Source organism: Halichoerus grypus, chromosome 3 (assembly GCF_964656455.1).
Source record: "Halichoerus grypus chromosome 3, mHalGry1.hap1.1, whole genome shotgun sequence".
NCBI lineage: Eukaryota > Metazoa > Chordata > Mammalia > Carnivora > Phocidae > Halichoerus > Halichoerus grypus.
This window is the reverse complement of record NC_135714.1, coordinates 60,266,514-60,283,624: the sequence shown is the minus strand read 5'-3', so window position 1 is coordinate 60,283,624 and position 17,111 is coordinate 60,266,514. Positions and strand designations below refer to the sequence as shown.

Below are 17,111 nucleotides of genomic sequence, written 5' to 3'. Positions count from 1 at the left end.
CTGTATGTTAACTATACTGAAATTAAAAAAAGAAATAAAACAAAGAAAACAGGAAACAGCAAGAGAGCATTTTTAAAAGTTTACAAATTACCAATTACTCAGTAAATAAATTCACCCATTAAACATCCTTTAGATACAGTTTAAAGTATCTGCATATGACCCATTTAAAACAAATGGAGCTAGAAAGCTTGGGTGGAAAAGATAAATATACATAGAAAGAAAATAAGGGTTATATCAAAGTAGAACCCAAGATGTAAAAAACATCACATGAGAAAAGAGGATCATTTTTTATAAATCCACAAGTCAGACAACTTTATACACTAAATACTACTACTAAAATATACATAAAGTAAAAACTATTAAACATGCAAAAACAAATGGATATAAATTCAGAAGTACAGGGAGACTTCTTTAGATGTGCAATTATAGTCAGTATAAATATAAATAAGGTTAAATAAAAGTCATTTGATGTCAAATAATGTAGGCCTTACATACTAAGAGTTTGGACTTAAAAGCAAAAGGTAATAAAAACTGTTTAAGAATGTTCTTTTGTATAGTGATGTCAAGAATGGAGGGTGAACAGACAGAGTAGGAAGACAATCTTCCTGACTGAAAGAATGAATGGCAATCAGAATTCACTGCCCATGGTCAATCCCATAATGAAATACATTTCTAGGAAATGCTACTTTGAGAATGCTGGTTCCCATTTGGGTGTACCCGATTTTATGTTTATATAGCTCTTTACTCTTTACAAAGTGCTTTCACATTCCTATTACTTGCAGCACTGTAACAAACAGGAAAGGACAGTGACATGTAGATGGGAACAAAACAGAAACTCCTGGAAGCAAAAGAGCATGACTCAAGGAGGGGAATTCCTGTTGCCCTAAGAGGATTGTAGGTGTATAAAAGTGCCCTACATATGCCAGTCAAGAACTTCCTTTCACGTTCAGCATTTCTCCTCCCTCCAAGAAGAGTATCGACACTGAAGCAGCGGCAATAGCTGCGAAAGACAAACATGAGTGTGAAGGGCATGGTTATAGCCTTGGCTGTGATAGTCTGTGCTACAATTGTTCAAGGTATATGGCACCTTTTACTTCTTAGCTTATAAATTTATTTTCTAATGCTTCAAATGTCTTTTTTTCCATCTTTTCTTAAAAAATTTAGTAAATTTTTATTTAACCTCACACATTAGAACTTACTACTGCTTTGACAGAAAATGTTTGAAGTGTTTAAGGTACTAGAGATAATTGGTGAAACTAGAACTGATAAACTTGATGGAGTTTTTGATTTGCCTACAGTATCTGGCAAGAGCCTTTCGCAGTAGTTTTAAATGTTAAGATTTTATGTAAGATAATGTTATTAGCTTCCTGGAAATATTCTTGAGCACAAAAACAAGAAGCAAATAATCTTAATCTCCAATAAATTTTCATGCTTCCCTTTATTCTTTAATGGTTTGTTTACAAATTTAAGGAGAAAATCAACATCTTACTTATGTTCCTTTCCCAGTAACAGCAGTGTCAAGTGCTATTTGACAAATTGCTATCTTTATCCTTAATGAAAACCCTGCTCATATTCTTCACCAGGATTATAAACTACAATCATCTGTTGCAATCAGATGTATTAGTAACTGATGCTGTGATCTGTTCTAGGCTTCCCCATGTTCAAAGGGGGACGCTGTCTTTGCATAGGACCTGGAGTAAAAGCAGTGAAAGTGGCAGATATTGAGAAAGCGACCATAATTTATCCGAGTAACAACTGTGACAAAATAGAAGTGATGTAAGTAACGAACTTGCTAAAGATGACAGTGGTGGGAAGCTTTTTTATGTTTTTTTGTTTTGCTTATGTTTTTCCATCCAAAATTTAAAACTGTTTTGGATTTTCCCTTAACAGTATCACCCTGAAAGCAAATAAAGGACAAAGATGCCTAAATCCCAAATCGAAGCAAGCAAGCATTATAATCAAGGTAGGGTACCAGATACTGATATTTTGTAATTGATTTTATCCAAGACAGATCTTTTGAGAAAACAGACTTGCAGAAAATATTCTGCTAGGATTTTGTGTGAAGCATTTTGATAAGAAGTCTTTGGTTTAACTAGCTTTCCTTTCCTGCCATATGTTTTTACATGTCAACTCAATCACTGGGAAACAAGAGCAGCACAACGCTTAAAAACTCTCATTTTCTCATTTCAGAAAATTGAAAGAATGAATTTTTTAAAATACCAAAATGTATGAAAGTCCTGGGAAAAGAGGATTTGAAAACTTAGAACAAGTTTAACTGTGACAACTAAAGTGATAAGAATTCCACAAGAGGAAATGGATTTTCTCCTGCCTCTTGCAAAGTACGTTCATTCATTTCTACGTCAGCAAACCTCAGAAATCTGATGGTTAGAACTATTCTTTTGTGACTATGAAAACATTTCTGTATCTAGAAGTTATGTGTTTGTACTTGATCTATCTGCCATATTACAACCTTCACTTACAATGAAGATATTAACATTATTACTGGAGTCAAGACCTATGAGTCAAATGCATCCATGTGTGTAATAAACATTCCCCAAATAATTTTTAATGCAAATCCACATTTTTTTACCCAAAAGCCATAGCACATATATGTTCTTATATATATTACTGTTTTATAAAAAGGCTATAATTCATGAAATGTACTACGGAAAAAATTATAAGCTAAGGAAACAGGTAAGAGTGCAAATATTTCATAACTGAATTAGTAGTTCTGGTCTTAATTTGATTTTTTAAGCAACTTTTTCTTTTCATTGAGATTTTGTGGTGGTGGTTTGGTTTTATTTATTTATTTTTTAAGTTGGCTTCACACTGGGAGCCAAATGCAGGGCCTGAACTCACAACCCTGAGATTAAGACCTGAGCTGAGACCAAGAGTTGGACACTTAACCAACTCAGCCACCCATGCACCCCTTTCATTGAGATGTGCAATAAGGATATGTGTGTTTACTGTGCATTTTGGTTTTATTTATACTTACAAATTGTAGCAATATTTTGGATACATTTTAATTTAAATATAAAACACTTTTGCCTACAAAAAATGTTAAAAATGAATATATGCATGTATCTGGTAATCACCTTTACTTTCTGGGGTTCTTTTTTTAATTTAAATTCCAGTTATAGTTAATATACAGTGTAATATTAGTTTCAGGTGTAGAATTCAGGTGTGATTCAACACTTACATACAACACCCGGGTGCTCATCATACATGCCCTCCTTAATCCCCATCACTTACTTAACCCATCCCCCCACCCACCTCCCCTCGGTAACCATTAGTTTGCTCCTCTAAAGAGTATGTTTCTTGGTTTGCCTTTTTTTTCCCCTATTTTCATTTATTTTGTTTCTTAAATTCCACATATTAGTGAAATCTATGGTATTTGTCTTTCTCTGACTTATTTTGCTTAGCATAATACTCTCTAGCTCGATCCGTATCATTGCAAATGGCAAGATTTCATTTTCTTTATGGCTGAGTAATATTTCACTCTCTCTCTCTCTATATATCACAATATTTCACTGTGTGTGTATGTGTATATATATATACACATACATACACACACACCATAATATTTCACTCTGTGTGTGTGTGTGTATCACATCTTCTTTATCCTTCGATTAATCAGTGGATATTTGGGCTCTTTCCATAATTTGGCATTTGACAAAGTACAACATCCATTCATGATAAAAATCCTCAACAAAGTAGGATTAGAGGGAACACACCTCAACATAATGAAGGCCATTTACCAAAAACCTATGGCTAATATCATCCTCAATGGGGAAAAACTAAGAGCTTGTCCTCTGTGGTCAGGAACAAGGCAGGGATATATACTCTCACCACTCTTATTTAACATCATACTGGAAATGCTAGCCACAGCAATCAGACAACAAAAAGAAATAAAAGGCATCCAAATCAGCAAGGAGGAAGACAAACTTCCACTATTTGCAGATGACATGATACTCTATATAGAAAATCTGAGACTCCACCAAAAATTGCTAAAATTGATACACATATTCAGTGAAGTCACAGGGAGCAAAATCAACATACAGAAATCTGTTGCATTTCTGTACACCAATAACGAAGCAGCAGAAAGAGAAATCAGGGAATCAATCCCATTTAAAACTGCACCAAAATCCATAAGATCTCTAGGAATAAACCTAACCAAAGAGGTAAAAGATCTGTACTCTAGGATTCTTTTTCTTAGAAAAACACATAATCTACTTTTTAATCATGCCTACACCATAAAATTTTGGGATATCTAGACAAATTTAATTTGAAAAGAATCAAAATCATTTTCTTGTAGTAAAATATCACAACCCTTCTTGTTTTCTAAAAATTGAGATGCCTTTAACAATTTTAACTTGTATTTCAAGAAATATACAGCTACCTGTCATCACATAGAATTGTTTAAAAATATATTTTAATGGGTAATTGTGAAAGACAGTGGTCTCCTTTTTTAAAGGGGTCTTCCTAGGTCCACACCCCTTTTTTACTTAGGGCAAATCCCTTATTATGGGAGTCTGGGTTGGAGGTCAAAAGAGAAAACCATAGGAAGGAGATCCTCCCAGGCAGCCAGAGCAAGGTCTCAGCCTGACCACTCCTACCCTAGACTTTGAACTCCAGCTGGCACCACAAAGATGCTATCAGTAAAAAGAAGTATTTAAAGTGGCAGTAGTAGTAGTAGCATAAATCTTACTAGATTTGTGGCTTCCTAACACATATTCCTAGAGCATGACTATGGCTAGTCCCTCCTGCAAGCTAGCTCCCTTGGGTTTTTGTCCATTTTCCAAGCCTGACTTTTCAGTCTTCCTACAGATTCTTCAACTAACAATTAAATTCCTTTTCTGTTGAAGCTAATGAGTGTTGGTTTCTCTGCACATAACCAAAAATTCTAGCTGATTTAGCACTTTTTATAGACACCTATACATTTGAAACATGAAAATATTTGTTATAAAATTACCATAAAATAATGTGATATTTCTGTGTATTTAAAAACAAAAAAGGGGGGGATCTCCTGCATGGCTCAAATGGTTGGACATCTGCCTTTGGCTCAAGTCATAATCTCCAGGTCTTGGGATCAAGCCCCATACTGGACTCCTGGCTCAGCGGGAACTCTTCTTCTCCTTCTGCCTCTCTCCACTGCTTGTGCTCTCAATCTCTCTCTCTCTCAAATGAATAAATAAAATCTTTTTTAAAAAAGCAATGTTAACATATCATTTGTGCATCTTTCCCACTGATATCGGAGCCAACCATAAAGTGGATCATAGAATGGACAGAAAAGTAGCAGAGCAGGGTATCTGGCTCCAAACAGGCCCTCTTACTGAATGGCTTTCTGACTGGTGCCTACAAGCAATAATGAGATGCCTGCCAACTGTTATCCAAGGTATTTGTATATAAATCTATATAATTTATATCACATATTTATAGTATGATATAATACAAATACGTATAAAGACATAATATAGATATATAGCATAAATATTTTATATATCACAAACTTATATAAATTCCATATTGAAATGAAACTTCTATATAAATTCCCAATATAGTTTTAAGACCTGGATCTAATATTTTACTATTGGCAGTCATTTCTTTTTTTAGAGTATCTTTAAAAAATCATTAAGTTAGGACTACATGATAAATTTGGTTCTTTTAGGAAAGCAGTATAAACCAGTACATTATTATTGAGTAGATAACATATACTTAAATTTCTTCATGGCAAAATAAGCATATTAAAGAATGAACATATTGAGCCAAGATTCTTCCCACCTTAGTACCTTTGCACATACCATTCCCTCTGCCCGTTTCTTCACTAAACTAACGCCTACCAATCACTTAAATCTCAGCTTACATGACATTTTCACCAAGAGGTCATCACCACCCCTTCAATCTCAGACTAAATATACTATTTGTATTTGTAACACTGTCTTCTTTTCTATCACACTATTTATTGTAACTGTATTTATTGCAACTGTTAACTGTAAAGATTTATTCCTCTGCCTAATATCTACTCTCCCTCCCACAAGTACAAGCTCAAAAGGAAAGCCATTTAGGATAAAAAAGATGTGGTGTGTACACACACATACATATATACACAATGGAATATTATGCAGCCATCAAAAAAAAACACACGAAATCTTGCCATTTGCAACGACATGGATGGAACTAGAGGGTATTATGCTAAGCAAAATAAGTCAATCACAGAAAGACATGTATCATATGATCTCACTGATATGAGGAATTCTTAATCTCAGGAAACAAACTGAGGGTTGCTGGAGTGGTGGGGGCTGGGAGGGATGGGGTGGCTGGGTGATAAGACACTGGGGAGGGTATGGGCTATGGTGAGCGCTGTGAATTGTGTAAGACTGTTGAATCACAGACCTGTACCCCTGAAACAAATAATACATTATATGTCAAAAAAAGAAGATAGTAGGAAGGGAAAAATGGGGGGGGGAATCGGAGGGGGAGACGAACCGTGAGAGACAATGGACTCTGAGAAACAAACTGAGAGTTCTAGAGGGGAGGGGGGTGGGGGATGGGTTAGCCTGGTGATGGGTATTAAAGAGGGCATGTATTGAATGGAGCACTGGGTGTTATACGCAAACAGTGAATCATGGAACACTACATCAAAAACTAATGATGTAATGTATGGTGATTAACATAACATAATAAAATAAAATTTTAAAAAAAAGCCATTTTAGTCCTAATCCACAGTAAAGTGCCTAGCACATGAGACTCTCAAAATATTTGAGAACAGAATGACTGGCAATCAAAACTAAAGAGAAAGGAACTTACATCAGAGAAAGAGCATGTAGGAATGTACAATGGTAAGAAAGTAGAAGGTGAGTTTTGAAAATAATAATTAGATTGGTTTGGAGTGAAGATATAAAGGACTTCAAAAGTCCAACTAACCAACCTTGAGTTTTACTCTTTATAAAGTGGAGATTCATTAAACATTCATGAACAGGAGAATGAACCTATCCAAATATTCTAAATTATTCTGGGAATAGGACAGAAGGTTGATTGGAATTGGGAAAGACTGGGAAAAGAAATATGTTGCCATGGCTCAGGTCTGTATTTCCCAAACTTCAAGTCATTCTCATACCATCTTCACAATTTTTTACCGTATTTTCTGATCAATCTTCATTATATTTTGCAAATTCTGTGTATCACTTTTATTTTACTTACATTTACATAAAAAGGCAAATTTTCACTACTATGTGTGAAATCAGTATCACTTGCTATAGAAATAAAATGTAACAATAAGGGACGCCTGGGTGGCTCAGACGGCTAAGCACCTGCCTTCGGCTCAGGTCATGATCCCAGAGTCCTGGGATCGAGCCCCACATCGGGCTCCCTGCTGAGTGGGGAGCCTGCTTCTCCCTCTCCCTCTGCCTGCTGCTTCCGCTGCTTGTGCTCTGTCAAAAAATAAATACAATCTTTTTTTTAAAAGACTGTATTTATTTATTCATAGGAGACAGAGAGAGAGAGAGAGGCAGAGGGAGAAGCAGGCTCCCCGCTGAGCAGGAAGCCCGATGCGGGACTCTATCCCAGGACCCTGGGATAATGACCTGAGCCGAAGGCAGACCCTTAACCGTCTGAGCCACCCAGGCGCCCAAAAAAATAAATAAAATCTTAAAAAAAAAAAGTAACAATAAAAGGAAACACAATGAACAAATACTAAATTCCAGCTAGATGTTACTGTGCCAAATTTCAAAGCCTCAGGCCTTCTCTGTTTGTCAAAGAGAGATTAACATAGTTGATGAGGTGTTTGAAAGCTATACTAACACCAAATTGACACTTTCCATGATTTAATCAGGGGGGCTAAAATTAAAATGAGATTAATGAACTAATATTAAATGTTATTATCAGTGAGCCCCCTGGCATTGTCCCACATTTCAGGAAACACTGGTTTGAAAAGTAAGGGCACTAAGTTAAACAGCATTACCATATAACCCAGCAATCCCACTCCTAGGTATATAACTAAAAGAAATGAAAACAGTTATTCAAACAAAAACTTGCACACAAATGTTCAGACAGCACTATTCACAATAGCTGAAAGGTAGAAATGCTCAAATATCCATCAAAAGATAAATGGATAAAGAAAATGTGGTATAGGGACGCCTGGGTGGCTCAGTCGTTAAGCATCTGCCTTCGGCTCAGGTCATGGTCCCAGGGTCCTGGGATCGAGCCCCGTGTTGGGTTCCCTGCTCCACGGGAAGCCTGCTTTGCTTCTCCCTCTCCCACTCCCCCTGCTTGTATTCCCTCTCTCTCTGTGTCTCTGTCAAATAAATAAAATCTTTAAAAAAAAAAAAAAAAAGAAAATGTGGTATATACACAAAATAGAATATTATTTAGCCATAAAAAGAAATGAAATACTGACAGAAACTACAATCTAGATTAACCCTAAAAATAAGATGCTAAGGGGCTCCTGGGTAGCTCAGTCAGTTAAGTGTCCAACTCTTAATTTCAGCTTGGGCTCCCCAGGCTCAGCGTGGAGTCTGCTTCTCTCTCTCCCTCCCTCCCGCCACTTGTGCTGTCTCTCTCTCTTTTTTAAAATAAATAAATAAATAAAATCTTTGGTGGGGGGTGGGAGAAGATGCTAAGTGAAAGAAACCGAACACAAAAGGTAACATATTAATGATTCCATTTATATTAATTATCTAGAATAGGCAAATCCATAGAAACAGAAATAGATTAATGGTTGTCAGGGACTGAGAGATGATAATGAGGAGTGACTGCTTAATGGGTACAGAGTTTCTGTCTGGGGTAATAAAAAAGGTTTAGAACTAGATAACAGTGATGATTATATAACACTGAATGCACTTGAAGCCACTGAATTGTATAGTTTTAAATGGTTAAGGAATCAAAGAAAATGCTAAGAATCTGAATCTGAAATGAAAGCAAAGAAGGGAATCAGGAAAAGCTGAGATTTTGATGTTTGAAAGATTAATACTGCCACTAACACAAATAGGGAGATCAGAGGAAGATATGGTTTAGCTGTAGGCTGGGTTTGGTTTTTTTTTACATAATTTTTTTAAAGATTTTATTTATTTGAGAGAGAGCGAGAGAGAGAGAAGGAACAGGGAGAGGGGCAGAGGGAGCAAGAGAAGCACACTCCCCAGTGAGTAGGGAGCCCGACATGGGGCTCGATCCTGGGACCCCAGGCTTGATCCTGGGACTCTGGGCTCTATCCTGGACTCGGGGATCATGACCTGAGCCAAAGGCAGACACTTAACTGACTGAGCCACCCAGGCGCCCCTGTAGGTTGAGTTTTAAATATATACAACCTGAGATGCAAATATTTACAGTGATTTAGAAATTCCGAACTGTTTCCTCTAATTAACCAAAAGGAGCTTATAAATAGATGGGATAATTTTGCATAATAATACTAGAAAAAATTGTATTTAATTATGTTTGGCCATTGATATGTACTAAATATACCCACAAAGAATTAATATACCTCTTTAGTATATGTTTCTTAAAGACTTCCAGAACCAACAAATGTAAATCCTTATGATACAGTCAATGCATCCTGTGGGTTATAAACAGTATACTCTCATACCCACAGCTGTTTGGTAGGGGAGGGAAAGGTAATATTACTTAGTTGCTTCTTCTTGCCTTGTCTGTAAATTTTATTTGAAACTGACATCTTTCTGTACATTGCAACTATAGTTTCATTTAGGTACCAAATTAGGATAACTACACTTCCTGGAAATCCCAGCCCCATAAATGCAGATGAAGTTGCTTGGTGCTGCTCAATAGACTGCTACTATATTAGAAATGCCCTGAGGTGAATTAAGAGACCTTCCATAATTTCTCACAAATCATCATTTAGCATTTCTTTAAATTGTTTACAAAGAAAAGACAAATTGTCAGTAAGAGCTTGAAGAAAATGAAATGATCTAAAATACGGAATAGCGGGGCACCTGGGTGACTCAGTTGGTTAAGCATCTGACTCTTGATTTTGGCTCAGGTCATGATCTAGGGTCCTGGGATCAAGCTCCAAGTTGGGCTCTGCACTCAGCAGGGAGTCTGTTTGAAGAGTCTCTCCCTCTGCCCCTCCCCCCACTCGCTCACTCTCTAAAAATAAATCTTTAAAAAAATAAAATATGGAATAGCATGCACTATTAAACTACATCAAATTGAACTACATACTTAAGATTCCTCCTCCCAAAAAAGACAACAATGAATCAATTACAATTAAATCTGGACCTGTTCTAAACTTTTGACTAAAAATGGAACAAAAAATTCACAGAATATTTTATTTAAATCTCTGATTTATGAAGGAGGTAATGCACCCTTACTAAACACACTTTTATAGTGCTCTCAAATGTTAACTTTTCCCCCAAATGACTAAGTCTGCCATATTTGTAAAAGTCCTCCGAAATGCATGAGTTCAGAAACATAGCACTGTATTTCAAAGTATGATCTCTGTTTTCTATGGCAATTCCAAAAGAAAACCAACACTGCCCCTATCTCTACCTATACCTTGACAATGGGCCTCTCTTCAACAAAGCCATATGGTTATGGCCTACCTGCTCTGGTTTCATCACTCTCCAGGTTGTCACAAGATTCTGAAAATAAAATCATCTAAATTGCCTTTAATACATATGACAGCACAAAAAATGTATCTACACACAGCACACATTCACACACATATATTCTACTCAGCCTATTAAAAAAAAAAAATAGAGGAAGCAAAGCAAGGATTGGAAGGAACCTCTTGCCATTTATATTCAGCATCTGTCCAAATGACATGACCTGCAAGTACAATCCATACCACATTAAATTTCTTCAATTCATCCCTTTCTCTTCTATCTCTGTGATTCAAGCTTCAGTTCAAGCCCTAATTAGCCCTTAGATCAGTTTAGCAAAAATTACCCTACTCCCTTAATAATGTTACATGCATTAACCACCCCCACCACCACACACACACTCCTTGACTATAAATCCCTACCTTTCCATACTGTATTTGGAACTGAGCCCAGTTCTATTCTGCAGTATCTTTTTCCCTATTGCAATAGTTCTGGAACAAAAATCTGTTTTTACTGCTTTAACTATTGTTCAGATCTGGTTGTCTCTGGTATCTTCTAAAATGCAAATCTGATATTTTCCTTTTAAAATCTTTCAACACCTTCTCACTGCCTCTGAATAAAGTACACACTGCTTAGCTATCTTTATAAATGCTGCTGTTAACCTCCATAAACTCTCTACTCCCATCATATTCAATTATTTGTCACTTCCATGCTATTTTCTATCTGAAATGCCCTTCTCCTTCATCCACTTGTCCAACACCTACTCACTTTTCCATACTCTGTTCAAGAGTTACCAGCCACAGGAGCACAGAGGGAGGAAAGGAAAAATAAAACAATACAAAATCAGAGAGGGAGACAAACCATAAAAGACTCTTAATCTCAGGAAACAGAGGGGTGCTGGAGGGGAGGGGGGTAGGGGGATGGGGTAACTGGGTGATGGACATTAAGGAGAGCACATGATGTAATGAGCACTGGGTATTATATAAGACTGATGAATCACTGACCTCTACCTCTGAAACTAATAATATACTATATGTTAATTGACTTTAAATATGAAAAAAATAGACTTCTAAGAAAATTTGACTAAGTTTAGGCATGAATTCTTTTCTATATTACAGGAAAACTTGAAGTAGTATTAAGGAAATTAATTTTCAATATTATAGTATTCAAGACATTGCTTTCTTTGCCATTTTTGTATACAATTAATTTTTAATTTTTATTGTTATGTTAATCACTATACATTACATCATTAGTTTTTGATGTAGTGTGTATACAATTAATTTTTAAAAGGAAGAAAATATTTCAAAAATATCTTGGATGTAAAACTCTCAAAATTAAGGGTCACATTGTCCCAAAAAGACATTTTGATAGAAAGAGGTGAATTGGTCAATACCATAATTTAATACTAATATGTATTAGAAGAATCATTTTCTAAAAAATAAAAATGATTCTCTGAATCCACAAGAAAAAAAAAAGTTACTTGCCATAATCCTTGCCTGAGCCATCCCACACATATACATTTTAAAATACATCACTCTCTCCTTACTACCTCTACTGTAACACATCATTCTTACCTGCTTACAATGCCTTCCTCTCCTAGGAGATTCTAAGACTCCTTTCAGTAATCATATGATCTCTTTGATGATCTCTGAGTGTCCATGGCTGGTTGTCAATTATTCTACAATACTTGCTTTTTCAGGACTAAGATCATGTCATACTTACTTGAACTCTTACAGCACCCATGCTAGTAAAATAAAACTGTTGGTGCCTGGAGCAGCAGAAATCAAAGGGTTTTCACCAGATTCTGCACAGAGTGGTCTTCTAGTTGTATAGTTAAGTAATCCTCACATTTGTATAGCTGGCAAATGCTGTACTGAACAATGTTCTTAGAAAATTCATAGATACTTCAAATACTTGTTTTTCTAACTTATAGTAGTCATAATCTTGTGAATCATTTGTATTTTCATTAATTTGTCATTATTGTTGCTTATTTTGCATTAAAATATAAATTTATAAATATATAATACATTTATTATAAAATAATACTATATATATATATATTATAAGACTGTAGTTCTCAACATGTGACACCCCCACCCTCACCCCCTAGGGGGTCCTTCATTTTTTTTTTAAAGGTTTATTTATTTGAGAGAGAGAGAGAACACAAGCAGGGAAGAGGAGCAGAGGGAGAGAGAGAAGCAGACCCCCCGTTGAGCAGGGAGCCTGATGTGGGGCTCGATCCCAGAGCTCGATCCCAGGACCCTGGGATCGTGACCTGTGTCTGGGCTGAAGGCTTAACAGACTGAGCCATGGAGGCACCCCCCCCAGGGGTCCTTGAGACACTCTCAGGAAGTCTATAAAGTCAAAAATAAATAAATCTTTAAAATATAGTTATTTTAGAGAGAGTACGCAAGCATGAGCGGGGAGAGGGGGAGAGGGAGAGAATCAGACTCCCGACTAAGCATGGAGCCCAAAATGGGGCTTGATCTCACAACCCTGAAATCATGACCTGAGCCAAAACCAAGGGTCGGACACTTAATCTACAGAGCCACACAGGCACCCCAAAAGTCAAAACTCTTTTCATAGTAATATTAAGGCATTATTTGTCTTCTTTATTCTCATTCTCTCATGAGTTTCCCAGGGGCTAGCTGGCACATAATACTGCAACAAATTAAATGCATAAATAGATGAGAATCTAGCTATCTTCTATTAAGCAAGACATTGCAGACTCTAAAGAGATTTGCAAAAATGTAAAACAATGTTACTCTTTTCACAAATTTTTTTGGAAAATACAATTATTTTTAATAAAAATACATTATTTCTGTTAATATGGAACGGGCTTATCACTATGTTCCAATAACATCCTTTCCTTGCCTTGCCACTTTTTGAGATGTTATGAATTTCCCACAGATGCCCTCAGCATCCCATGTTGGTTCTTTTAATCTTGCACACACCTTCATTAAATCTTTTTCAGAATTCCAGCTGAGTGTCCTTCAGTTTTCTTCCAGGTCCCTGTCTGATACTCCTCTTGATCCTGGGTCAGACAGATTCATCAAGAAAACCTGTTTCTTCCTGAGGAACAACTGATGCCACTAATTTCAGGTGATCAGGTACCCTGATTTGTTGGTTGATGTCATAGATTTTGTCACTAGAGGCTGATAAAAGCAATTCTCAGTACAGTAGACTGGTTATGAGACTCTGGAGTTAGATTGCCTAAATGGTAATCCCGCTATAGAATCCTATTTTGGCAGGATGCCTGAGTGGTTCAGTCGGTTAAGCACCTGCCTTCTGCTCAGGTCATGATCCCAGGGTACCAGGATCGAGTCCCGCGTCAGGCTCCTTGTTATGCGGGGAGCCTGCTGCTCCCCAGCTTGTGCTTGCTCTCTGTCTCTCCCTCTCTCTCTGACAAATAAATAAAATCTTCAAAAATAAATGAAGAAAAAAAATAAAGAATCCTATTACGGCTTATTATAAAACAGGTACAGGTTTCCTCCGATATCTGAAAGTACAGCATTCCTATGAAAACTTTCTTTTTTTTTATTAAAAGATTTTATTTATTTATTTGACAGAGAGAGAGAGAGAACACAAGCAGAAGGAGCGGCAGGCAGAGGGAGAAGCAGCAGGGAGCCCGATGTGGGGCTTGATCCCAGGACCCTGGGATCATGACCTGAGCCGAAGGCAGACGCTTAACCGACTGAGCCACCCAGGTGCCCTCCTATGAAAACTTTCTTAAGTCAAATGTCATAAAGCAAAGAAATAATTACCATTAATTTATATGGAAAAATTTTTGAGTTTTCCCAGACCCAAAAAATAACCTCTCTTAGGTTTTTCTGATAACTTAGGACACATCTTGCTAACAGATGCACAAAATAAATAAAGATGAAGCACAGATGCTCACAGACACAGTTCAAAGCTATGGCAGCCTGATGCTGAGATGCTCAGTGTAGTTCCAGGGGAAGGAGTTTGGTGGGCCATGCTTGCTGTTCCGGGTGTGCACTATCTCTATAATGGCTCTGCAAAACAAACACTGAACACCCTTTTCATTTTTCACCTTTTTCCATAAAAGCTAAAATCCTCTTTGGATTTCTTTCAGTTGTCAAAAACAGATACTAACATATGTCTTTGTAAAAGTGACGTGGCATGGAGCACCTGGGTGGCTCAGCTGGCTAAGTGTCTGACTTCGATTCAGGTCATGATCTCAGACTCCTAGGATGGAGCCATGCATGTCGGGCTCTATTTGTCCCTCTGCCCCTCCTCCCACTCGTACATGCACACACTCTCTCTCTCAAGTAAATAAAATCTTTAAAAAAAAAAAGTGAAGTGGCGTAACACAAACTTCCAAAATACAAGGGATATTTGTACACCTTATAAAGTGATTAAGATTAAATGTGATAAATTTAAAAAACAGCACAGCTTAGCACAAAACATATGGTATTAATTTTGATATATTATTAATAAAATAAATTTTAACACTAAGCAGTTTATTCAGGCAGTTAATACATAAATCAGCCATCCTTCAGATTCCTTATATTAGGAACCATGCCTACCTTGAGAGCCCCTGTATTGGGATTCACCAATACATCTTTTATTTAATTAAAAGATTTTATTTATTTATTTGACAAAGAGAGACACAGCGAGAGAGGGAACACAAACAGGGAGAGTGGGAGAGGGAGAAGCAGGCCTCCCGCTGAGCAGGGAACCCGATGTGGGACTCGGTCCCAGGACCCCGGGATCACGACCTGAGCCGAAGGCAGATGCCCAATGACTGAGCCCCCCAGGAGCCCCATCACCAATACATCTTAATTCACAGTCTTCCAGCCCTTCTAGAGCTAGGAAGAAAAAGACAGAGACAGAGAGAAAAGAGAAAAATGAAAGAAGTTAAAGAGAAAAATAAAGAAAAAACTTAAAAAATAATGAGACACAGAGAAAGAGAGAAGGGGAAAGGAAACCAAAAGGAAACCAATTCCCACCTCCTTGTCTTCTTTGCCTATCCTCTAATTTTATCTCCTACTGTCACATTTATTCAGTCTAATTTACTAACCATAGTCTTTCCATCTCTCCGTCTTCAGTTCTTTGATGTCTGGATTAACAACTCAATGACCCTCTCTGGACAGGATGCTGACTTAAACACATCAATCACTCTACTAAACCAAAATATTGTCATAATTTAACAGAGATTCTTGGAAACTCCCCAGTGCTTAAGATATAAAAGGACTCAAAAAAGTAGTGGCATAATTATGCCACATTTCTTTGGCTCCTCTTCAAAGCAGAAATAAGGGATCTAAAAATATTTCCCTGAAGTAAGGACTTTATGGTAAATTAATTTTTTAATGAATCTCAGGTGTATAGATTTGGATTAATCATCATTTTAGTTGATGATACACAGTCATCTCTGAACCATGCACACATTGTGTATACATATGTTTGTAATACAATGAAGACCCATGAATTCATTAGAACATTATCACTTAAAATATAGCTGTAACGGGGCACCTGGGTGGCTCAGTTGTTAAGTATCTGCCTTCGGCTCAGGTCATGATCCCAGCGTCCTGGGATCGAGCCCCGCATCAGGCTCCCTGCTCAGCGGGAAGCCTGCTTCTCCCTCTTCCACTCCCCCTGCTTGTGTTCCCTCTCTCGCTGTTTCTGTCTGTCTGTCAAATAAATAAATAAAATCTTTAAAAAAATATATATATATAGCTATAACTATGTTCCTTCCCTATCATGTTCCCTTGCCTCCTCCAACTCCAAGATAATTAATATCCTGAGTTCTGTGTTTATTATTCCCTTGTTTTTTTAAATTGCGGTAAAAGAAACATAACATTTTGCTATCTTAATCATTTTGAAGTGTACAGTTCAGTGGCATTAAGTACATTCATATTGTTGTGCAACCACTGCTCTCGTTTTTTAAAAAGATTTATATAAACATACCTAAATAAAATATTAAACTTTAGTTACACTGAACTTTATAAAAAGAGTAATCATTCTGGGGGCGCCTGGGTGGCTCAGGATGGTTAAGCATCTGCCTTCAGCTCAGGTCATGATCCCAGGTTCCTGGGATCGAGTCCATGTCTGGCTCCTGGCTCGGTGGGGAGCCTGTTTCTCCCTCTCCCTCTGCCTCTCTCCCTGCTCATGCTCTCTCTATCTCTCTGTCTCAAATGAATTAAAAAAAAAAAAAAACTTAAAAAAAAAGAGTAATCATTCTGTATTTAATCTCAACACTATTTTACTTGATGCTATTTTAGAAAAACTCATCTACATTTCCTGCAAACAAGTCTTGCTTGTCTTTGTCAGTTTTATTCCTAAGTATTTCATGTTTTTAAATATTTATTGTTGCTACTGTAAATTTTTCTTTTAAAATGACATTTTAATTATTTGTTACTGATGTAGAAAACATGATATACTGATCTAGCTATCCACTTTGATAAGTTCTGATATTACTTTAACACTTAGTAAATTCTTCTGGGTTTTCTATGCAGATAATTTCTACAAAGTTTTATTTCTTCCTTTCCAATTCTTGTGGATTACTCTCTTTTTTCTTTTTTTGTTTTATTTTTCAGGCTA

General features: G+C 36.8%; 2 protein-coding genes across 7 annotated transcripts in view; one reads left to right on the top strand and one right to left on the bottom strand.

Moving 5' to 3' along the window:
* The window catches only part of ART3 (ADP-ribosyltransferase 3 (inactive)), a 154,588-nt gene that overhangs the window by 93,467 nt on the left and 44,010 nt on the right, over positions 1–17,111 (bottom strand). The window lies entirely within an intron of this gene.
* On the top strand, positions 912–5,213 carry CXCL11 (C-X-C motif chemokine ligand 11). Its single transcript, XM_036103409.2, has 4 exons — positions 912–1,076; positions 1,650–1,776; positions 1,891–1,963; positions 2,191–5,213. Exons 1-4 carry the CDS (start codon positions 1,016–1,018, stop codon positions 2,230–2,232), a joined length of 303 nt encoding a protein of 100 aa, XP_035959302.1. The 5' UTR covers positions 912–1,015; the 3' UTR covers positions 2,233–5,213.

Excerpts from the sequence above, each read along its gene's own strand:
- CXCL11 (XM_036103409.2), top strand. The coding sequence starts at position 1,016 with ATGAGTGTGAAGGGCATGGTTATAGCCTTGGCTGTGATAGTCTGTGCT. Across the intron at positions 1,077-1,649 it reads CTGTGCTACAATTGTTCAAG|GCTTCCCCATGTTCAAAGGG; the intron begins GTATATGGCACC and ends GATCTGTTCTAG. Across the intron at positions 1,777-1,890 it reads TGTGACAAAATAGAAGTGAT|TATCACCCTGAAAGCAAATA; the intron begins GTAAGTAACGAA and ends TTCCCTTAACAG.